At 39.6% G+C, this 23,443-nt stretch overlaps 2 protein-coding genes across 9 annotated transcripts in view; both read left to right on the top strand.

Annotated features, from left to right (window-relative positions):
- LOC131458293 (rho guanine nucleotide exchange factor TIAM1-like) overlaps positions 1-8,759 on the top strand; it is a 53,374-nt gene extending 44,615 nt beyond the window's left edge. For all 4 annotated transcript variants that reach the window (XM_058627268.1, XM_058627270.1, XM_058627271.1 and 1 more), the window contains 12 exons: positions 1,604-1,828; positions 2,049-2,117; positions 2,198-2,323; positions 3,187-3,295; positions 3,864-4,043; positions 4,136-4,254; positions 4,343-4,451; positions 5,254-5,312; positions 5,424-5,520; positions 6,117-6,204; positions 6,292-6,464; positions 6,576-8,759. In XM_058627268.1, the coding sequence (XP_058483251.1) occupies positions 1,604-1,828; positions 2,049-2,117; positions 2,198-2,323; positions 3,187-3,295; positions 3,864-4,043; positions 4,136-4,254; positions 4,343-4,451; positions 5,254-5,312; positions 5,424-5,520; positions 6,117-6,204; positions 6,292-6,464; positions 6,576-7,216 (1,995 nt within the window). In that variant the 3' untranslated portion in view covers positions 7,217-8,759. The remainder of the gene's footprint in view (positions 1-1,603; positions 1,829-2,048; positions 2,118-2,197; positions 2,324-3,186; positions 3,296-3,863; positions 4,044-4,135; positions 4,255-4,342; positions 4,452-5,253; positions 5,313-5,423; positions 5,521-6,116; positions 6,205-6,291; positions 6,465-6,575) is intronic.
- Positions 8,760-11,958: 3,199 nt separating this feature from the next.
- Positions 11,959-23,443, top strand: part of grik1a (glutamate receptor, ionotropic, kainate 1a) — a 43,776-nt gene continuing 32,291 nt past the window's right edge. For 4 of the 5 annotated variants that reach the window (XM_058627461.1, XM_058627458.1, XM_058627462.1 and 1 more), the window contains exon 1: positions 11,972-12,433. In XM_058627461.1, coding sequence (XP_058483444.1) covers positions 12,331-12,433 — 103 coding nt within the window. In that variant the 5' untranslated portion in view covers positions 11,972-12,330. Of the gene's footprint in view, positions 12,434-23,443 lie in introns of all 5 variants that reach the window. The other variant, XM_058627459.1, reaches the window with a different exon arrangement.

Genomic DNA, 23,443 nt, shown 5'->3' with positions numbered 1-23,443 from the left:
TTTTATACACAAACGTTAAACGGTTAAATGGAAGGAAGAAATAATGACTTTTTTTTCTGTCCTCTGCCTTTCCTCTGTCCCTGATTTGACCTTCCACCCGAACTTCTTTGAGTCTGCTTCGACCAGAGCTTCCTTCCTGTTGAAAGAGATGTTTTTCTTTCACATGCTCCTCTCTGGCTTGATGCAGCAGTGTTGCAAAACTGGTTTGAATACCATGATGGAAAGCCGCGTTCGTCATTGCCGCAGTTTGACAAGGAGGACGAGGCGTGGAATCGGCGAAGACAAGCCGTGTCCTCCGCCTGCCAGCTGCCTGCAAATCAGCCAGTGGAAATGCACATGCAGAGATTACAGAGATTACACTTAACGAACACTTTCCCTGACCCTCCACATGAAGCTTGTGAGGATGAGTCACTCGCGTTGCCATGGAAAAGTTTCCTTGTGCAGGTTTGTGCCGAGGAGTCTAAAATATGAGGAAACACCCCAGTAATTGTCCTTTCGTGTTATTGAATGGTGTTATCGTCCATTTCTTCTCAAGGTGTGTTTCACGGGTGACGGTTACATTTGGAGTTTTGTAAAGGTCGAGGATTATGTGCGTGATGTTTTGTTTTGACAGCAGTTTGGTGTGTGGTCTAAGATCTTTTATTCCTCTGTGTTTCAAGGGGATTTGTTCCATCTTCTGTGTTTCTGTTATCCATTTGTAAAATAAATAGATTTTAGAGCATCTCTCACAGCAGCAGCAGCAGCCTGTCTGGACTTGTTCCAAAAACGATCTAATCAAACCACTTATGCACAAAATGTTTCCTCTGATTCCATAGAAAAGAGGTGGAGAAGGAAGTTTCACAACAGGCTTTAAATAATAGCATCCGTGTTCCTGTGTTACTCATCCGTTTTCTTCTCGTTTCCCGATGACACTTGCGTACAAAGTCTCGCTCCTGACTCTTTGTGTTGCCGCGTGGGTTTTCCTTTAAACAGCTGCTGCACATCACCATTTAACACAGTGATTAGTTTGATCTTTTTCCAGAGACACGCTGCACATTATGCCACAATCAACAGTGAATATTTAAAGTATGACTTGTGTGTGTGTGTCTCACACACCCTGCTTTTCTTTTTTAACATTAGTCCTTTGACTAATGTTAGCAGGTCTGCTCATGCTTGGTATTTCTAATACCAGGTGGGTGTTGTTATGGCAGGCTCCGTGAGAATGTGCTGTATATATTGCTGGTGTTTTGTATTTTCCAGGTTTTCTTTTTCTTTTTTTTTAACGTATGTTTATGTCCCCACTATAAATAAAAAAGTAAAAATATCTATGTATGAGGTAGATACTTATTTTGCACCTTCAGTTCTTGGATTATCATTTGCTTCTGTTTTTTCCAACATTCAGAAATGCTCTAGTTGCCGATAGGGCTGAACAATTAATCTACATTTTATCAAAATTGCAATTGCAGGATGTGCAATGTTTCCCGAAGCCAAAATGTATGAAAAATTACCTTTTTTCTTAGGTTATACAGTCCGTAGAAAACATCTTTGTTTCGCACAGATCTGCACAAATATCCCACAGTAATCATTTTAAATATATACAAATGTCTTCTGTGTGTCTCTTCAGAGCACGGAGCAGGTCACCGCTATCTGCCGCAGCCTCCATGACATGAACCCCCCGGAGTGCCCCATGTCGTGCTCCTCGTCGTCGTCCTCGTCCTCCCTGTCGCCGAGCCCCGTGTCGGCCTTCCCGCCCGCCAACGGGACCGCCGCGCAGCGGCAGCTCTCCCACGCGGACAAACTGCGCAAGGTCATCAACGAGTTGGTGGAGACGGAGAAGACTTACGTCAAAGTGAGGTTTTTAAAAAATCTGCCCGCGTTGTGCGTGGCTGTCGTAGTTTGGGGGTCAAGTAATTATGCAGGATGTTGACGGAGCTTTATGTGTCATTGTGGGATGTGTTGATACCTGTGCGAGCAGATTTCCTCTCTTCTTAAAAATCCACAGTAATGACTCAACATTAACGAACATGTGATCACAGGCTGATTGTGTTTGTGCACCTCATCTTTTTCAGGACCTGAACTGCCTGATAGAGTGCTACTTGACACCTTTGCAGAAGGAGAGCTTCCTCACACAGGATGAGGTACTTCCTCTTATAATCTCAGAATCCTTCTGTCGATGTCGTGATAGCCGATGTGTAACGACACTTCATGTTTGTGATAGTTGGACGTTTTGTTCGGTAACCTCGGGGAGATGGTGGAGTTCCAGGTGGAGTTCCTCCGAACGCTGGAAGACGGAATCCGACTGGTGCCAGATCTCGACAGGCTGGAGAGGGTGGAGCAGTTTAAGGTACGAGAAGGTCGAGCTCTTGAAGTTGATACAGATAACGTTGTTTATCCCGTTAGGCCACTTCAGTTTCCACTGTTTCACCACTCGGCACACAACGTTCTCAGCACTATATTAACTCTTATGTGCGCACACGGCACAGATCCATGCCACAGATCCGTGCACCCTTGGTAAATTGCAGTGGGAATAATACACAACTCCTTATATGGACATCCTGGGGTGTGAGTTTATGGGCTTTAGGCACCGTCAGGCTTTAGAAAATGCATTTTTCCTGGGTTAGGGTTCGGGTCTTATTGAGTCAAATTTATGATTCATTTTCTATTACATTTAACAAAAAAAAAAAAAAAAAAAGTAGCGATAATTGTGCAAAAGTCACAAAATAGACCGTTTCTATTTTATTTTTGTTCATTAAAAACGAGCCAAGCGTACTCCAAATTTCACAAAACCAGTCAGATTTTAACATTTTTGAGTACTTTGTGTTTATATAGTGGGTGAAAATGAAAACAAATCTTTTTCATCAGATTGCCTATACGTTGCGTGGGGGAAAAAAAAGGATATAAGACACTCTTTACTGCACGTTCTTGCACCCACGATGCAAGGTACAACAGTGTGGAGCCAAACTGGGTTAAAAACAAGGTAAAAAACCAAACAAATATATAAAACTATAAATATAGGGAATAAAGACACATCATTACATCTTCTATCTTTATATATGTCTTGCTTTAGTATTGTGGACACGTTTGCTGCCGTCCAAACCAAAAACCTTGTTCACTTTGACTCTAAAGGGATTGGCCGGGATCGAGGGGTTTTGCCAAACTGTTACATAAAAACCAAATAATAAAAGCAATGTTCCCCTGTCTCCACAGAAAGTGCTGTTCTCTTTGGGCGGCTCGTTCCTCTATTACGCTGATCGCTTCAAGATCTACAGCGCCTTCTGTGCCAGCCACACCAAGGTTCCAAAGGTCCTGGCTAAAGGTAAAAGAAAATAAATAAATAAATAACCTGCAAACCGCGTTCATTCATTCATCTGTACTTTACCGCTCCCTGCCTTCAGTGACATAAGATGGCTGAGGGGCGAGTGTAGTAAAGGGAGTGTGCTGTTTCAGTCTTGTGCCTCACGGTGCAGCGGGCGAGCTGGAACTCGACCCGACACACGGCGAGACTGACATCGTGTGTGATCGCGCTGTCCAGACACATTTAGAAAAAACAAAATACCGCCGAGTTCTGCACAGTTGCAGCCTCGAGGCCTCGTATAATGAAGAAAATGCAAAGATTCCCCCTCCTCACACGTTACATATGTGTTTATATATATGCTTGCTTAGATGTCTTTGTCCCGTACTCGATGCCGAAACGCAAGGAAAAGCTTTATTTTAAAATTCCCAAAGATGAGGAAATAAAGTACAGAAGAACAGAAAGAAAAGCTCCTGCTGTGAGGCTGCAGTACCAGCTGGTGGGGGAAGAGGGAGACAGAGAGCACAGTATGTTGTTGAACTTCAACCAAAAGAACGATACTGGTGCATCATTTGCGTTTCTGCTCCTCCAGCAAAGACAGATCCAGATTTCAAGGCTTTCCTCGCCGAGAGAAACCCCCGACAGCAGCACTCGTCCACTTTAGAGTCTTACCTCATCAAACCCATCCAGAGGGTCCTGAAGTACCCGCTGCTGCTGAGGGAGCTCTACTCGCTCACTGACCCGGACAGTGAGGAACATTACCACCTGGACGGTGAGCGGGCGTCCTTACATTATTAACACTTTTTTTTTTACTTGTTAAGGATATAAAACTAAAAGTGTGATTATTGTGGTTTGGTCATTCAGTGGCGATGAAGGCCATGAACAAGGTTGCCAGTCACATCAACGAGATGCAGAAGCTGCACGAGGAGTACGGCGCCGTGTTCGACCAGCTCATCAACGAACAGACTGCGGACAAAAAAGAGGTACACGTGAAGATGAACCCCCAAAATGTACTTACCGGGAAACCAAAACAAACCAACCGACTGTTGCGTTGTTTCGCTTCTGTCTCAGGTGGCTGACCTGTCGATGGGGGACCTTCTGCTCCACTCCGCTGTGGTTTGGCTCAACCCTCCTGCGTCTTTGTTCAAGAGCAAGAAGGACCCTGACTTGGCAGCATTTGGTAAGAATGGATGTGGTTTCAGGCGACACGGAGGCATTAGGTTGTCTTTTTTTTTACATGCTTAGACATGTCTTTAGGATTCAGAACAGTGTTTTAGAATCACGACACTTTCTTCTTCTTCTTCTTCTTCTTCTTGCATTAGTTTAACGGCACCTTGCATCCATGATGTTGCACTACTGCCATCTTCTGGAGTTAAACTCACTGCACTATCCGCGTTGTCTCCAGTGAGACAAATACTGTTCTATATAAGAGCATCTTAACATGTAGTGGCACGTGGCACTCTGCTGCATCTCACATGAGGCCGTCGTGCATCACGAGGTGCTGTGTGGCGATGAAATGGACTGGGGAGGAAGAAAATCCAGTCTGATATGATCCAGGAAGAATTTAAATTATAAATAAAAATCCTCGCACACACAGAGACAGATTTCCCCTTCCTGCGTTCACGCTTCTCTGCGCTCTGACACTTTTGTCTATAAATTTTACATGCGCACATGAGTTGAGTCTTTCTTTGTGGAGGTGAAGCTGAGGGTAATGGATGCTCTGCGCACGCCATGTTGTGCCTTTGGTCCGTTTTCATCTTTTGTGCCTGCTGATTGAGCAAATCTGAAGCTAGTTTTTCTTTCTTTCTTTCTTTTTTTAAAAAAAAAGCAGCCTTTGACACGCTGCATTAAGCTGTCACTGATGTAAACTGGTTAATGAAATGTCTTTTTGATATATGCGGTGAATTAATGCGGACGCGCCCTAATGGTTTCCTTTTGCTTTCCCTCTTCCCTTCCTCCCTCCCTCCCTCGCTCTCATCTAGTGTTCAAAACCGCAGTTGTGTTTGTCTACAAAGGCTGCTCCAAGCACAGGAGAAAGATTGTAAGTACAGCAGGGTCAACTCTTTTAAAACCTCTGCACTCTTCTGCCCTCTGCTGGTGTGTTGATGCACTGCAGCGGTTTTATATTTGAAATCTCTCTTTTTTTGCCCAGGGCGGATCTCACCGCGCGTCCGTGAGTGATGACAGGGATCCCTTCCGTTTTCGCCACATGATCGCCACGGACTCTCTGCAAGTCCGCGCCCTCGCAAGTACGTCCATACACATGTGAAAATGAGCACAGAAGAAGACTAGATTCCCCACTGGAGTCGAGGCTGGCACAGGGATTAGTCCGTATTAGAGTTAATCATCTTTTAATTATTCTGTAATATCTATTTGGCAAGAAATTAAATGCTTACGTAATAGTGTTGAGGCACCATGTGGAGATTTGGGGTCTGAATTATTGTCCAGATGTCCATAAATCTGGGAAAGTGAAGAAAATAACGAAGGGATTTTGGATTAGCGCTACAGACTGTGTTTAATGCATATGTAAATAATAATTACACATCATCATGTCAGTGTATGTGTGAATTAAGTTGCTTGAATCTGCACTGAAAGTCTATTTTATTAGTCAAAGTTAATGTAGCAAAATTGGACATTCCCATTATTTTCCTTTTTCATATGAGAGAGTTTGTGACCCACGAGGCCACTCGGCCGAGTCTCTCCACAGAAAACAAATGATATCCTGTGAAAACAAACCCGATAAATACTCATTAGTGCGTTCACCCTCTGGCGATGTGATCGTTTATCTGGAAGGAAAATGATGTCGGAAACTAACCGAATATCTGCTCCTCTCGACCTCCCTCAGACTCCGAGGGAACAGCCGTGTGTGAGATAGTTCACACGAGATCTGAATCCGAGGGACGACCAGAGAGAACCTTCCAGCTGTGCTGCACGTAAGATTTCTCTGACTTTATCGAAGAGCGGCAAACTGAAGGTTTAGGACAACCGAACCAACTGGAAGTGTTTTTTTTTTATGTCAGTTCTCCAGAAAGTAAGAAGGACTTCCTGAAAGCGGTGCACTCCATCCTGAGAGAAAAGCAGCGACGGCAGCTTCTCAAAACCGAGTCTCTGCCACCGAACCAGCAGTACGTCCCATTCGGGGGCAAACGCTTGTGTGCCCTCAAAGGGGCGCGACCCGCCATGAACAGAGCAGGTGACACATCAGTATTTCTTCTCGGCAACAACATCCTGTTAGGACTGGCGTTTTAGTTTATTTACTTTTATCTAATACAATGTTTGCCTCCATCTGTTTGTGTCCGTTCAGCTTCGGCTCCATCCCGAACGCTGGCCCGCAGGAAGCTGGTGCGGAACCGCTTCACCATCGATACCGACCTGGTCTTCCACGGCAACAACAACAACAACGGCAGCGACTCCGACGCCGCTCACCCGCCGTCCTGCCCGCCGCTCTTCCAGCACGCCCTCCTCCAGTCCCGCAAACCTCAGGGCGAGGACACGGACCGCTGGGTGGAGGAGCAGTTCGACCTGGGGTCCTACGAAAGCCAGGGGGAGGGCATCGACGTGGGGCAGGTGAAGGAGACGGACATTTTAAGCGACGACGACGAGTACTGCAAGTCGGTGCGGGCGGCGTCGGCAGAGCCGGGCGACCTGGAGGGAAAGATGGGCGGGCTCAATCTACAGGGCGGAGAGACGAGGAGTCACAACCTGAACGGACAATTATTAGAGACAAGAAGTGAGATCATACGGGGCCTCACGCAGGATGGTGGCGGCTCAGGTTTAGACTCTTTGCCCTCCTGTGGCATTTCTTTGTCCTGCTGCACGACACAGACTCTGAAGCTCGCCCCCTTGAAGCAGTGCGCCGCGGAGGAGGCGGCAAACAGCGACCATGACGTCGTCTGGGTGCGGCGGGACGACTTTGCAAACGGGTGCAACAGTGACGTCTTCTGAAAGATGAAGATGGAGCAATTTCTTTCACCAACGTCTTGGGAGATGGAGTGGACGTGAGCTTTATATATTAATGAGTTGAAGGAGAACCTTTGTATTAAACCTCAGTCAGTCCTCCACGTGTAGACAACCTTCTTCTTCTTCTTCTTCTTCCCAACCACACCTGCATCTCCCCGTGTCAAGAGGATCCCTAAGTCCGGAGAGAAAAGTGTCTTGAAACCTAGAAATTCTCATCCTGGAGCTGCTTAAAAACGTGAACTATAAACACACACCCACAGATTTGTGTGTGCACATGAACACAAAGACCGCAAGTGCAGTACACGCACAAAAAACGACCACAGAAGCGTGTGTCGTCCACAGATGCAGCTGCAGCAGGCGCGGCGTACTAAAGAGACGTCCCATCAGCGACATGTGACTTTTCTGGCCAAAAAAACAAAAGACAAAGCTTATTTTTAACACAGGAACGTGGGTGTTCTATTTTTTTCTGACTCAGAAACTGTGTTTGTATTTTAACACTCAAGGGCTGCGTGTAACTGAACTTTCTCTTCAGGGCGTAACGAACGGCTGTGTCAAAAAAAAAAGAAGAAGAAAAGACGGTGAGATCCGACTTAGCTTTATTGTGCTTGTTGTCGTTCGAACGTTATAACAGCAGGTGTGCGACAGAGTGTCGTGTACATAACGTTTTGACGCTCACTTTTTTGTCTCCTCGAGAATATCCCTTTTTAAGAAAAGTAGTTTGGAAACAGATAGTCTACCAATTCTTTATTTAATTACTGCATTTTTTTACTGTCATTTTCTAAATGTTTACACCACATTAAGAAGCCCAGTGTTACAAGCCGCCTCGTGTGTGTGTGTGTGTGTGTGTTCCAGGTGCCAGAAACCAGCATTTCCTTCACATGAATGTCCTGCCTTTTTACTTTTATTCCTCCAAATAAAACTGTATTTTTATCTTAGGTCATAAAGCCCCAGTTGCCATACTCTCTCCACGGTCTGTGTCTTTGATAATTAGCATATTTCCTGACAACAAATCCTGTTTTACTTGAATTTTCTGTGTTAATATTAAGAAACAAAACATACATTTGTGACATTTGGACGTCATCTTTTTTTGGACCTTTTTTGTGAGGCACAAAAACTGGTTGTGACACTCCTGCTTGCACCTCATCCTTCTTGCATTTCTTCCTCCAATCCACCAGGCTGTGCTGTTTCACTACATGTCACCACATCTGCACACACTTGACCAGATCAACGCAGTCATTGCACCTTAATGGATGTTTTTAAACGTGCACTTAATAGGCAACTGTTGAGGGAGTTACTCCGAGGACATGATAATCTGGATGTTCTTAATATTGTGATGCTGGTTTCTTAGATTTGGGTGATGATGATGATGATGATGATGACGACGCCCAGTACAGACGCTAAACTGTGAGGTACAATCACCTGTGGGAAACCCCTTTGACTTCTCCCTTTGTACAAAATACTGTGTTTGTACGTTTTAGAAAATACAGTGGAGTATCATTTTTATGTTATAATAAATTTTCTAAATTTAGCCTTTGTGTAAATTTGATTCTTTTTTTATTATTATTATTTTTTACTGACACTAAAAAGCTCCTTTCCCTTCTCATCATTGATATAAAGTTTTACAACCAACTTTGGAGACCTCACATTAACCCTCTCACATTCGTCTTTGAGTGTCAAGAAAAGCGCTATAAAAATATGATGTATTATATTATTATTCAATGATCAAATATATATATATATACTGCAGGTTGAACAAATTCCAAAATATCTTGTTGCACTAATTGTTTACCAAATTAAAGGCCTGTGCATTCACTGTTATAAGTGTAAAATATAGAGTTTATTCATTTTAATAACACACTATTCCCTCTTTATATCGAATGGCTGCAAAATAGCTTTATTAACTGTATTAAGTGCATAATAAAGTTTATTTATGTTAAGAATCTGCGCACTCACTGTATTATGTGCATGATAAAGGGTTTATTAGCCTATTCATATTGATTTATAACCTATTACTATCATTGATTATCATCAAAAATTATTAATGATTTATAAACACTCATTTATATTAATATTTAACATCTTATTCAAGTAAAAAAACACATTCGAAACATGTTCTAGCCTCTAGAAAGTGCTTATAGGGTTGCTAATAAGAAAAGTTAAATGTTAATTAAGATTTTAATTACCACTAATATGGTCTTATTAATAAACATTGCTGTTTATGGCGGTCTATAAACTGCTTACACGTTTCTAGTAAGAGCCTGTGGGTGTCTGAAAAGCAATAACAAAGTTAATTCAGCTTTTACAATGAATTTATTAAGTTTACAAGCATCTGTTAATTCCAGCTTATTACAAGGACTTTAACATAAAGTGTTCCCTAAACTTCATTTCCACTGTCTTTAAAGCAAATAAGGAAATATGTTCCTTTAATTCACTATGTGACGTTTGTTTTTGGAGCAAACGTTGACACACGTGTATTCATACGAGGCCGGTGCGGTGTTACAGCCGCTGCCCAAGGACTCTTTCAGCAGAGGCTGGATTGCCGTTGTCTTAGTTAATTAAGTTTGTCTATAGGCTGTTTGTCAGAGGTCCGGGCTGACTTGGCAGGTTTCTTTTTTGGGTTTTTTGGCTCACAGCTGTGAGAGAGTGAGTCCACAAACATTGTGATAAACAAATGTCAATTCTGATCTAAATGCAGATTTAAATGAGGAGTAAAGACTTCATGGAGATGACTGTCACTGGGAATTTTCACAACTAGAGGTCGACCAATGCCAGTTTTTCTATAGCTTAGAAATCAGGGCAGCCAATGGCCAATAGTTTATGCCAATTTATTTTTTTTGGCCCATATGTTTTTTACATTTTGTTATAATAATGATAAAGAATAATATATTTAAAAAAATGCTTAAATTCAGTAATTAATATTGAACAACACTTATGGTCTGTATCACCAATCAAATAAATAAATAAATAATATATACATGAAACAGGCCTTTAAAAAACAGGTGTAAGGTGTCTTAGTGATTTATTAATATGTTTTTATGCAAAGATGCATCATTTGTGATAATATGCCAATTAATAATCAATTAAAAAATGGTAAATATCAGTCTGCTACTCACATCAAACCAAAGTGGAGAATGGAACAATAATCATCAGCAAATTATGCAAAAAACTCTCTTGTGAACTGTATTTGAAGAATCCTGAGAGTGGATGAGAGAACATCCGTTGCTCCTGTGAGATATCAAGGCCTTGTTTGTCTGCCACGGGATAATCTGTCATCTGCCATGTAACCTGAAGATTATTCTCCTCTCTCTCATCAGAACAGAACCGCCGCCAATCCATCTGCTCCTTAATCCAAACCAACTCAAGCCAAATTAAGAGACGAGGGACAGACCGCAGTGAAAAACTTTCAGTGTAAAAGCCAATCTGTCAAGTTAGAAAATAAGAAAACAGAGAAATAATCCTGCTTTGAATAATGCAAATATCTGGACTAGTTGGAGAAAATTACGGTATATTAAATGTAGCCTGAAATTATTTGTCTGAGTACCTGAACGCAACATAATCCCACACTACACGCAGCCTCAAACATCCAGGGGCGTTCAATTAGGAGAGATAAAGAAAGCAAATGCATGGGGACCCAATCTGAGAGAGGGCCCCGGGCCCCAGGCCCCACGACAGCCAATTATATTAGTCAAGATCAACAACAATTCTGTGAGAAAACCCCTGTGATCAGCTTTGTACGAGGTCATGGTAGAAAACACATCGTGTAACTCGCTGCCAAAAGCTTTGTTCGTTCAGAGCAGCAAATGAAGGCACGAGGGAAGACAAAGACAAATGTGAGACTGGAGCTTCAGCTCGCTTTGTAAAAACCTTTTTTTTAATCTGGTTTATTGAGGAAATCGATTGAGTGTCATTGATAGTCAACATCAGTGGTCAGCAACTGGCCAAAACTGGCCTGGAAATCAGATTTTTAAAGTGATTTTGCTTATCCTCTACAACACGCCTTATTCTAATAAATGGCTCGTTATCAGGCTTTTGCAGAGCTTGACAACGAGCTGAGGGAAACATCTAAAGCATGCAGATCAGGGTTCACTGAGGACCACAGATTGGGAAACACAGGACTGAGTCCTGCAGAATTCACTGCCTTTTATTCTGGAAAAAGATGAGAGGAGTCAAAAAGCAGTTTTAAGACACAAGTAACAGTCTTTTTTAGTTATAAAATGTTACACACTGCAAGTAAACTATTAATAAAAAACACATTGAATTAGGTTAATAACTTAAAAATCTTACACAATGTGCCTTTAATTGTCTTTATTTTGTGTTGCTTTGTTATGCAGAAATTAAAATTATTATTATTATTATTATTATTATTATTATTAATAATAATATTTATAATAAAATGTATTTAAAGTTATTATTCAAACAAGATTTAGACAGTTAGCCTAACTCAACCACTAATGGAAACTTAACACAATTACAATTAATCAATTTAAAGTTTGCAAGATGCCCTAAATTCACTAATTAATTATAACACATTTTAGAGTACAACTTGGTAATTGTAATTATAGTTTTAGTCTTTGGTTTTATAGTAGGTGGCACCCACAAATGTGGTAAAACAATAGCACAACAAGAAAAACAAATCGATTTTTTTGGTGTGGCGGATCTGGAATTTTATTCTGAAATTCCTGCCGGATGTTGTTTAGAATGGGACCAGCTTGACTCGGCTCCCTGCACACACACACACACACACACACACATCACTGTCCTCCCTCTGTGTGGCTCCTGCATCGCTGGAGGCTCATGAACTCACCAGTGAGCTGCTTTTCTCTGACTTTTCCTTTTTTATTTCGGACACAGTTTCCCGTGAAAGGATGTGACTGGTTGGGAATTTCTTTGGCGGACACTTCCGGATGAATTGAAAGCATCATGTGCTTTTTGGTTTGTTTATATGTCTGTGTTTATTAAGGATCGGCACTGGGATTAAAACTTAAAAAACATGGATGCGGCCGCTGCTGGTGTGAGCCGTCAGGTGTGCGAGTGCCCGGAAGCCGCTGCTGTCTCTCTGTCATGGTGTCAGTGTTCGCGGTGAGTTCGCCCGGAGCACGATGGAGGAAAGGAAGACACTTTTCTTTTTCTTCTTCTTCTTCTTCTTTTACCTGCTCATCGCGACGCAGCTGTGTCCGAGCTCAGCTCAGGTCCTCAGAATCGGTGAGTGCAACAGCTGTTGATGATGATGATGATGATGATGGTGGTGGTGGTGGGAGATGATGCAGGTGTGGCAGCATCTTGTGTGTGGAACATTTCAACTTTTTCCTTTCTTTTGTCCAAGTTATCACCAGAAATATAGTTAAATTGTCCTCATGGCTTAATCAGAATCATACTTCAATCTCTTTTATTCTGGAAAAAAGAGCTGATATGAGGTGATGTTAAAACTACACTGTACACAAAGTCAATCTCTTAATAAATCATGAAAAGCTTGTAAAAAAGAATTACTACTACTACTAATAATAATAATCAGTAGTGAAATTATGAACGCTATAATAAAAGTCTGTGGTGGATTGATGTTGTCATATTAATTCTTAGCTCATAATAAGACTCTCGACTTGATTAAATAATCACTTTGAACGTCTTATTATGGATGTTGATAAATGTTTTCTTTCAAATGATGGTTTGAAAGCTAATGGGAAACTTTCGCTGCACATGTTTTATCATCTGCAGCTTAGTGTGTGTGTATATATATATTTCATTAGTAGCAGGGCTGAAGGATTATTCCAAATTTAATCAAAATCCAATACGGCTGACTGCATTTTTCAAATCGCAATCTTTCTTAAAGCCAAAATGTGTCAAATGACCATTTGTAGAGGAAATCTTGTCCTGACCTGTACATAAAACATCTTTGTTTCTCACACATCTGCACTAATATCACACCGTAATCACTTTTCTATATAATTATGTAAAAATGAGTCATATCGCAATTACAATTTCCATCAAAATAATTGCAGTTGGATAATTATGCAAAATCCTTTAGCCCTAATAAGTAGGGATGCATGATATTGGACTTTTTGCAGATATGCCGATATATCGCGAGTGCTTGGGCCGATAACCGATACAATACAGTATATAATCTCTGCTGTGTCACATATAGTATATAGTATATAGTATATAGTATAGTATACTATAGTTTTACCCTGCGCCTCACTGCAGAGATCATTTAGTTTCTTCTGCAGTAAAAGTGACATTTTTTCATACTCGCGTCACTGAAGATGTAGTAGATAGTAGTGAATTTTCCTCATTGAGCAGAATAAATAAACATAAAAAGGTGCAATTGTAGAGGAAGCCAATGAGGTAGCAGCTTTATTTAACCCTTTAACACCGATAATTGTAAATAACTGCCAGATATTGAAAGTTATTCTGGAAAAATGGGCAAAAGCACTTTGTTACAGGACATTTTCTGGCCCTTTTTATGGTTAAAATGAGCCAAAAAGTCCAGACGGACGTTTCATAGTCATATCTGTGTATATTGGTGTGTTTACGATATCCGCTGATAAATTTTTAATGAAAATCTGCCAATACTGATATTGTGCTTATTATATGTATCTCGAGGGATGCACAATATTATCGGCCCAAGCGCTTATAATATATTGACATATTGGCAAAAAAGTCCAATATCGTGCATCTCTCTGGGTTTTATTTATATATATATATATATATATATATATATATATATATATATACATATATATATATATATATATATATATATATATATATATATATATATATATATATGTTACATCATTTACTGACTCTACCATTAATGACCATCAGTTGATCTGTAACCGCTGATAACTATTCAAAACACATGGATTTAATAGCGTAGTGTGTTGCGTTCACTGGCCTGTCGTAAATAGTAAACTCTGGTTCTCAGGGCCAACCAGGAGTACCAGGTGCTTGACTTTTATTGACGCTAATGTAACATTATAAATTGTATTAATTACGGGCTAGTATTCATTTGCGCTGAGTTAAACAAGTGTTACGACTGTTGGGAAAGGGCGATAAACGTAAATAACCAAAATGAAAAAGGTTAAATATCATTTTAATGAGGATAAATCTGTGTTAAACAAAACACCAAAGAACAGGAGGAACCCAGGGAGGAGGATGCTGATCAGAATAAAAGGTGCAGGAAACCAAACTGAAATACAAAAAGCAGTTTAATGACTTAAAATTTGGATCAGATGTGACAAATGTGCATTAAATTAGCAATCGTAAACTCCGAAATAAAACCAAATGACTTAAGCTCAATAGTATTTAGATGTCTGACTATATCTAGAGAAATAGAATTCTTAAAGATGTTAAAAAAAACCAAATTTTTTTTTACTAAGGTCAATTACTTCTCAGTTTCTACTTATTATTGTCACAAAAACCACCATTTTCTTCTGTCACCATCTACCCTGCACTTCCCTCCCTCAGGTCTCTAAGCACACTTCTTTTTTGCATTTTTTTCAAAATTGCAATTAGGTAGGAGTCACCTGTTGAAGAAGAAATAAGAATACTGTAGTCAAAGTAAAAAGTGCATCTATGGCATTGTATAGGACTCCATGTGCTTATTAATACACACACACACACACACACACACACATTGTGAGGTGAGAGTAATTGATTATTGATTCCTCCCTCTATCCTCCTCTGGGCACCAGGGACTCCTGCAGCACGGTGGCCTTCTCATCCAAAAACACTCCCCTGATATCTATGTTTTTTTTTGTTCCCGACACTTGTCCATCATGGACGTGTGATGATGTGAGGCAGTGAGGGTGATGTAATCAGCCTCGCTGTCACAGCCTGTGCAGGGGTGTTAAAGAGGAGCGAGAGGAGTTCACCGAGACTTGATTAGATGGGAGGAGGAGGAGGAGGAGGAGGAGGAGGAGAAGTGAGCGCCGCGGGCTGTGTTCATTATCCCGGTGTCTCACTTTCACACCAGAGAAGAGAAGTAATCTGTGCATCTAATTGACTGAATACTTAAAAAAAGTAAACCTGGTCTTATTATCACGTTACTGGTGGACCAGTGCACACATGTTGCTAAATACACCAGACTCCTCTGTTACTTATTGAGATTTTAGAAATGTCCTCGCTAATTGTTGGAGATGAACGCACATTTTCAGGATTTTTAAGTCTTTTTAACTGAGCTACAGTTCGGCATTGTCCGGTTTGATTCCCGTGTCGGACGTCGCGCTCGTGACTCTTCCAGTGACAAACCTCTCTGACCAATCAGTGGCCAGCAGTCTGACGATGTCATGTTTTAGTATCGTCTCAGCTCGCGTGGAACCTCACCAAAGCAGGTACTAGAAAAACACACCAGGTACTAGGTAGTATCCCATGGAAAAGCAAAAAAAAGTGCAGTGCCGTGCCGTGCCGTGCCGTGCCCTGCCGGAACCCTGGAGTATAGTTTCAGGTGTATAAACGATGTATGTATTTTCTTTATGAATAAATTTGTTTTGCATCATAAATAGGTTTTATTATGGATATTATATTAAACCATATCAAAACAAAAACTTTTATTTTTGAAATCCTGTGCAATATCATCACTAATGTTGTTATTGAGATATAATACAATACTGAACAGTAGCCAAACTTAAACCATTAAGATCAGATTTTCATTTTGTGTATTTATTTGTTAACTCATTTTAGAAAGAACTTTTAAAGTTCAAATGCAAATTCAATGAGGATATGAGGCAGCATTGCTAAAACAAAACCTCATTAAGGCAGAGGTCTCCCACTCAAATGACCTGGGGGCCAGTGAGAGTCTGGTCCAGATGGGGCCGGCCTAAAAACTTGACCGTGAAATGAGCAAGTTTTTGCCACCTGATTGTTTGTTGGTGTTTTTGTTCTGCTCTGTCTTTTTGTTTTGTTTTCCTACTTGCGCAGAGACCTTAGGTTTGGTGAAAGGCGCTTTATAAATCTTATAAAGTTAATTATTATTATTACTGCAATAACTAAAACGAGCATGATATTTCACAGCATTTCAAAGTAAAAGTTCTTGTTTTGATATGGAACAGTGTATAGATTGAAATGAAAAAAACCCCCACACATTTAATGAATGTATAAATAATAAAAAAAAATCAAAAAATCTATATAAAGTTGTTATTATTATTATTATTATTACTGCAATAACTAAAACGAGCATGATATTTCACAGCATTTCAAAGTAAAAGTTCTTGTTTTGATATGGAACAGTGTATAGATTGAAATGAAAAAAAAAACACACATTTAATTAATGTATAAATAATAGAAAAAAATCTAATTTATAAAATATTGCTAACGCAGGTTTTGAGACTTCTGCACTACACGGCATTCTCCAGGAGGTATATTATGGGATATGCGAACAAAAATGGCAGTGCAACAGAGAAAAACATGTAATATATAACATAAAGTGCTCATTCCAAGGCAACAAAAACACAGTTCTTAATGTTAAAGTTATAATAAATTTACAAAAACTTAATTTGAAATAATGCATCCCTAAATTCCACACACGGGTTCTTTTAAATGCTAATGCTTTGTAGCTACACTGGAGATTTCAAGTTGCTACTTCACTTTTACACTCGTGCACTTTCAGGCCACATATTCTCAAGTTTTCAAGACGAGCACAGTGGCGCTTTTATCCTCAAGTAAATAAGGAAAACAGAGCTCTCGTGTTAAACTCTGCACATACATCATCCTGCACAGTCAAGGTCAGACATCCGAGTGAAGGAGCAACGAATAAATCACATGTTTGGGTGAAGAGCTTGTTTAGAAGACAGTGAAGGTTACACTTGAATTACACAGGGGTTCACACCAGACACATAACTCTCGTTATAACTCATTTTAAAAGCATTATTATTGTTAATACACTGAATTTAAAGGTAGATTTTAAGTCACACGTTGGCTTTAATCAGCTTCAAGATCCACATGACGACGCTGAGGTCTAAAACATCTGCTCTCATTTCTGACGCAAACGTCACGACATGCATTCATCTTCCGGGCCGTCAGTATCGCCGCCAGCGCAGTCATTAGCATTTATGTTGGTGTTAATGTGTACTTTTGAAAACATGGGGCAATTTAATGACTCATACAGTTCATTTGCACGTGTGGGTGTTGGATGCGACTTTGAGAAATTGGATGTAGTACAGTTTGAGCTGCAAGTCAAGTTTTTGTTTTTTTTATATAAGAATTCATCTAGGGCTGAAACAATTACTTAATTATTACTGTTTTTTTCCGTTTGTTCAGCTTCTTAAATCACAAATATCGCAAAGAAATGATTAAAACTGAATCATTTTCGAGACATTTGAGAAAACACTGATCCACATTTTTCCACATTTTTGGACCAAAACAATGGAGAAAAGAATCAACAGATTAATCAAATATGAAAATAATCGTTCGTTGCAGCCCTAAATCCGTCCATCGTCCTTAATCTACTGTTTATCTTAGTCAATCCAGCCCACACCGTTCACACGCAACAGTTCATTTGGAGTCTGCAGACACCATTAATGTGACCTCAGTTTGCATATTAGCAGACGTTGGGGGAAAAGCAAACGGATCTGAAGGCCTCTGTCAAATTGAAATTTGTCCTGAGGACCTTCTTGCTAAGAGGCCCTCAGATAACAGTACTTAAGATCATGTGTTAAAATGGCTAAAATGTTTAGATGAATAAGTTGCACATCTTGATTCCATCATTTCCTCGTATGTGCAGCGTCTGTTGTCTGTTGTCTCTGGTGGAGTCCACGGTTGCACATGCACAGGTTCTCTGATGAGGAGTTTAGCTCTGGGTCACACATTCATATTCAGGACCACTCAGGACTAATACATGAAGCTTTGATGGTTCGGCTCAGACCTCTTGAACAACACAACTGCGATTGTGCGTGTGCCTGAGAATTAGACGGTGAGGGAAATGATGGAAGAGCAAAGTTTGGCTCGAGGAGTCTCTTCATGTTATATTGAGGCTGATTTCATGACTTGTGTGCACCCATTTTTAAAATAAATTCAAACTGTCAATATTCCAAGAACCCATCAGGACTCATGTTCATCACCGTAAGGATAATATGCTGAGGTTTCATTTCGCATGTTCCGCTTTCTCCTTGTCCCATCACATTAACTCTGTGAGATTAAACAGGATTTATATTCCAGTCAGATATACGAAGACAATTCACGTGGGTTTCCCTTCATCATACCATATCTGTAATGTGTACTAAGTAGGGGTGGGAATCACAGGGTGATTGATTCTTGTTTAGTCTGCAGCCCAAATCGGATTTGTAAGCATGTCCAATCAAGCTGTCAATATATCAATATGTCAAAAAAATAATTAACTATCCAATCTCAGATTGATCGCAATTAAGTTGTCTTCTAATGACTGAACGAATGAGTAATCAGACACCATTGTTTAATTTGAATTTCAAAGAGACTCAGGCCTATCAAGTGCCGACCAGGTCATCATAAAATAAAGGCTCAGCATGGATGACTGCCATCCTGTATGTTGAGAGAACATCATTTGACGAACACAATCAACATTTTTTAACATTTTATGGACCAATCGATTAATTGAGAATATAACCGACAGATTAATCGATTATGAAAATAATCGTTAGTTGCAGCTCTAGGCTGCAGTCTAAACAAGGCCTTTCTACCACATCCAAAAGTTAGCTGGACATTGGATTCAGATCTGCAGACTGAAAGTCCACCAAACGCTGTCATGCGCAAGAAAACCAGAGATGAGTCAGTCTTTGTTTTGTGACACGATGTTGGACGTGGAGAATATGAACATGTGGTCATTAAGGGAGACACATGAACAGACTGTGCAATCAATAAATGATGGATTGACCATCAAAAACCTGGACACGAGACAGGTTGGATCCATGGATTTCGCGTTGAAGATGCCAGTTTGTGAGCCTGCCACCTGCAGACTCAGCAGAAATCCATTCACATCCGTCAGATCCGTCTCAATCTGTCGTCAAGCGAACCCACCGTGAGGTTTGACGCGTGCTCGTACAGTAACACCACTGGTTACACAGTTACCGTTTGTCAGAACTGTACAGTAATGTTCGCTGCTTCATTCATTTCTCTCTGTCTCTCTCTCTCTCTCTCAAGCAGCCATCAATAAAACATATTCATTTGTCCTCGGCGAAAGTGAAAAACTACTCGAAAGTTGAACTCACTGCTGTCAAAGACGTGTATCAGTGTCGCGAGTCGTGTGATCGTTTGTCATAGTGGCAGTTGAGTCGCTGTGGAGCGTGTCGTCATGGGACTGCATGATAATGCTGGTTTTCATTGGTATTTATCGATCCTGTGGTCTCAGGGTTTGTCTTTTTTGTCTTCCAGAATAAGGATTTTATTTGATGTCTGTCAGACTCAAGACACGAGGATATTTTGAGGAATTGAGGACATTTTCGTATGTCCTTAGAACTTTAAAGGGCTTTTTTCAGGGTTAAGACTTGGCTTTAGGGTTGGGGTTCGGTATTTAGTCGTCATGGTTAAGGTTTAATAAGTGGTAACGTTATGAGTGTCCTCGCTGAGAATGCTTTACACGAATGTGTGCAAAAAGAATAAATCAATATGGAGCCTGGCAGAGACTCGGTCTGAAAGGAAGCTGTGGTTTATTGCCAACTGTAACACGCTGTAGAAAACTAGTGTTTGAAAACTGCATCTAAAAAAAAGCTCTTTGATATTAAAGCTGCAGTGCGTAGGTTTTGGTGTGTGTGACATTATTATTCTGCCTCCGTTTGGTCTTTGCGAACAAAAGAGTTCCTATATCCTTTATCTGAAATGGGCTCTGTCATGCAAAACTATCAGACCTGACCAAAATTAAATAAACCAATGCAGTGTTTTCTACCCAGGTGTTGCCCGAGGACGCCTGAAACTCATTGTTCACTCTTGAATAAATCTCAGTAGAGTCATTTCGCTGGTGCGTTATTTCTGTCCTCGTTCTGTTCCTCTGTTTTCCTCTTTTCTCCTCCATCTCATCCCTGACTGCGTCTCCGCCTTGTTTGTCCAGTTGTATATCTCATTCAATCTGTTGTCAAGAGGCCCCCCCCCCCCCCACCACCCCCCCACCCACAGCACAAACAGAACGACAGAGTGCCATGACAATTCCTGCGACTTAGTTTGACACCTGAGACCCTTGTTTTTTTTCTTTCTCCAAATTGCATTTCCTCCCGCCTGCAGCGACACCGACTCTCTAAAGTGCACAGCAAACCCTGTTTTCAGACACACACAGTTTTCAGACAGTGGCGTCTGGAGAATCGATTTATTTTTTGTTTTTTTCTGATTATTTCAACGAAGAGGAAACAATATTAGACGCTAGAGTATGTCAAGGTCCCCCCCCCCCCCATACACATGTTGCATTCAAATAATTTGAAAGCAGCTTTTCATGCTTATAATGTAACAATAGGAAACTATAAAACAAATCACACCTTACAGTTAAAATCTATCAACCTTGTTGCATGTGCATGAAGTACTCTTGATCTTAGCCTGGTTTTGTTTTTGACCGTCAGAGATTGTGTTGAAGTGTGCACAGTGAGGTTCCAGCACTGAGTGAAAATGGAAAAAAAAAAAGGCTCCATGCTCTTTATCACAAGTCAATAACCTGTCACCATCATTTTAAAATGGCGAAATAGCTATAGAAAAATGACACTGTACATTTATTGGTCCCTTAAAAGCCTTTGGGACCAGTATAAATGCTCCTATAAACAACTATGCCAACCCAACGTATTTTCACTCCGAGAAATAATAGCTGAGGCTGCAGTACACGGTCATTACAGTAAGGGCAACTTAAATTTCCCTCCATACTCCGTTATCTCAGAATTTACAGCCCCACTGGGTAACAAGCGGAGATTGAGATTGAGATTGGTGATTTGGTCGGCGCCATGTTGACGAGAAACCCATAAATTCCCAGACGTCACCTGAAACCAGGACTATTGGACAATATCAGCTGTCAATCACACTGGTGTCCACTCAAATGTGCAATGTTTTATCATCTGTTTTACTGATGTAAATCAAGTGCAAAATAGGCACATTTTCCTGTCGATTTCCACTCAAACTTCTTTCTGAGTCGCCCCCTCGTGATTATTCACTATAATCTTTATTCTGGGTCATCCTCGACTGCCAAACATGAAGATTATACCCACTTATTATGTATTGTCTATGGTTTACATGCATGTATAAGTAACTTAGTACAAATACCTTTATTAATCCTTCAGGTGCCTGTACTTTTACTCAAACATCTGTACGTTCTCTTCCTTACATGCTCAAAAACAGGCTTGATACTTTAGTTGTAAAGCATGTGAAGGGAATTATTGATTACTTTTCATTTTGCTCTCTGAGCAAACATCAAGATGAAGAAGATAAAAGATGAATAGTCAGAGAGGAATAGTCAACCCTTACTGTCGAATGTGAAGCAGGGAACTTCAGAGAAGCAAGACTTTCCCCACTGTGCACATGGCAATAAAAAAATAATAAATCCCATTTTGTGAGGCAAGAACTTTTTTTATGTTCAGTCATTAAAAACACAAAAGTATCTTTTACTTTTCACTTTAAGTACATTTCAGAGCATGTGCTTTATTTGACTAGAGTACAGTCAATATTTCAACTTACACCAGAGCCTTTTTTTTAATGCAAGTATTGGTACTTATAGCCAAGTAAAGAATAGTTTTCCCCCTCTGATTTCCACTGAGGAAAATGTGTTCACTGGATCTTTGCAACTGCTGCGTCTTTACAACAGTGACCAAACAAAATGCACCTGGAAAAAAAGTTGAATTACACTGTTTTACTGTAAAATATTAGGGGTGGGACTCTGTAAGTTGTGTATTTTAGACTTTTACCATTTGTAGTTTTTGTATTTCAGACTTTTACCATTTGTAGTTTTTGTATTTCAGACTTTTACCATTTGTAGTTTTTGTATTTCAGACTTTTACCATTTGTAGGTTGTGTATTTTAGACTTTTACCATTTGTAGTTTTTGTATTTTAGACTTTTACCATTTGTAGTTTTTGTATTTTAGACTTTTACCATTTGTAGTTTTTGTATTTTAGACCTTTACCATTTGTAGTTTTTGTATTTTAGACTTTTACCATTTGTAGTTTTTGTATTTTAGACATTTACCATTTGTAGGTTGTGTATTTTAGACTTTTACCATTTGTAGGTTGTGTATTTCAGACTTTTACCATTTGTAGTTTTTGTATTTTAGACTTTTACCATTTGTAGGTTGTGTATTTTAGACTTTTACCATTTGTAGGTTGTGTATTTTAGACTTTTACCATTTGTAGTTTTTGTATTTCAGACTTTTACCATTTGTAGTTTTTGTATTTTAGACTTTTACCATTTGTAGGTTGTGTAGTTTAGACTTTTTCCATTTGTAGGTTGTGTATTTTAGACTTTTACCATTTGTAGTTTTTGTATTTTAGACATTTACCATTTGTAGTTTTTGTATTTCAGACTTTTACCATTTGTAGTTTTTGTATTTTTCAGAATTTTAACATTTGTAGTTTTTGTATTTTAGACTTTTACCGTTTGTAGTTTTTGTATTTTAGACTTTTACCATTTGTAGGTTGTGTATTTTAGACTTTTACCATTTGTAGTTTTTGTATTTTAGACTTTTACCATTTGTAGTTTTTGTATTTTAGACATTTACCATTTGTAGGTTGTGTATTTTAGACTTTTACCATTTGTAGGTTGTGTATTTCAGACTTTTACCATTTGTAGTTTTTGTATTTTAGACTTTTACCATTTGTAGGTTGTGTATTTTAGACTTTTACCATTTGTAGGTTGTGTATTTCAGACTTTTACCATTTGTAGTTTTTGTATTTTAGACTTTTACCATTTGTAGGTTGTGTATTTTAGACTTTTACCATATGTAGGTTGTGTATTTTAGACTTTTACCATTTGTAGTTTTTGTATTTCAGACTTTTACCATTTGTAGTTTTTGTATTTTAGACTTTTACCATTTGTAGGTTGTGTATTTTAGACTTTTACCATTTGTAGGTTGTGTATTTTAGACTTTTACCATTTGTAGTTTTTGTATTTCAGACTTTTACCATTTGTAGTTTTTGTATTTTAGACTTTTACCATTTGTAGGTTGTGTAGTTTAGACTTTTTCCATTTGTAGGTTGTGTATTTTAGACTTTTACCATTTGTAGTTTTTGTATTTCAGACTTTTACCATTTGTAGTTTTTTTATTTTTCAGAATTTTAACATTTGT

The sequence above is a fragment of the Solea solea genome, chromosome 4 (genome assembly GCF_958295425.1).
Source record: "Solea solea chromosome 4, fSolSol10.1, whole genome shotgun sequence".
Lineage (NCBI taxonomy): Eukaryota > Metazoa > Chordata > Actinopteri > Pleuronectiformes > Soleidae > Solea > Solea solea.
Note: the sequence above shows the minus strand (reverse complement) of the source record. Positions and strands in the feature narration are given on the sequence as shown.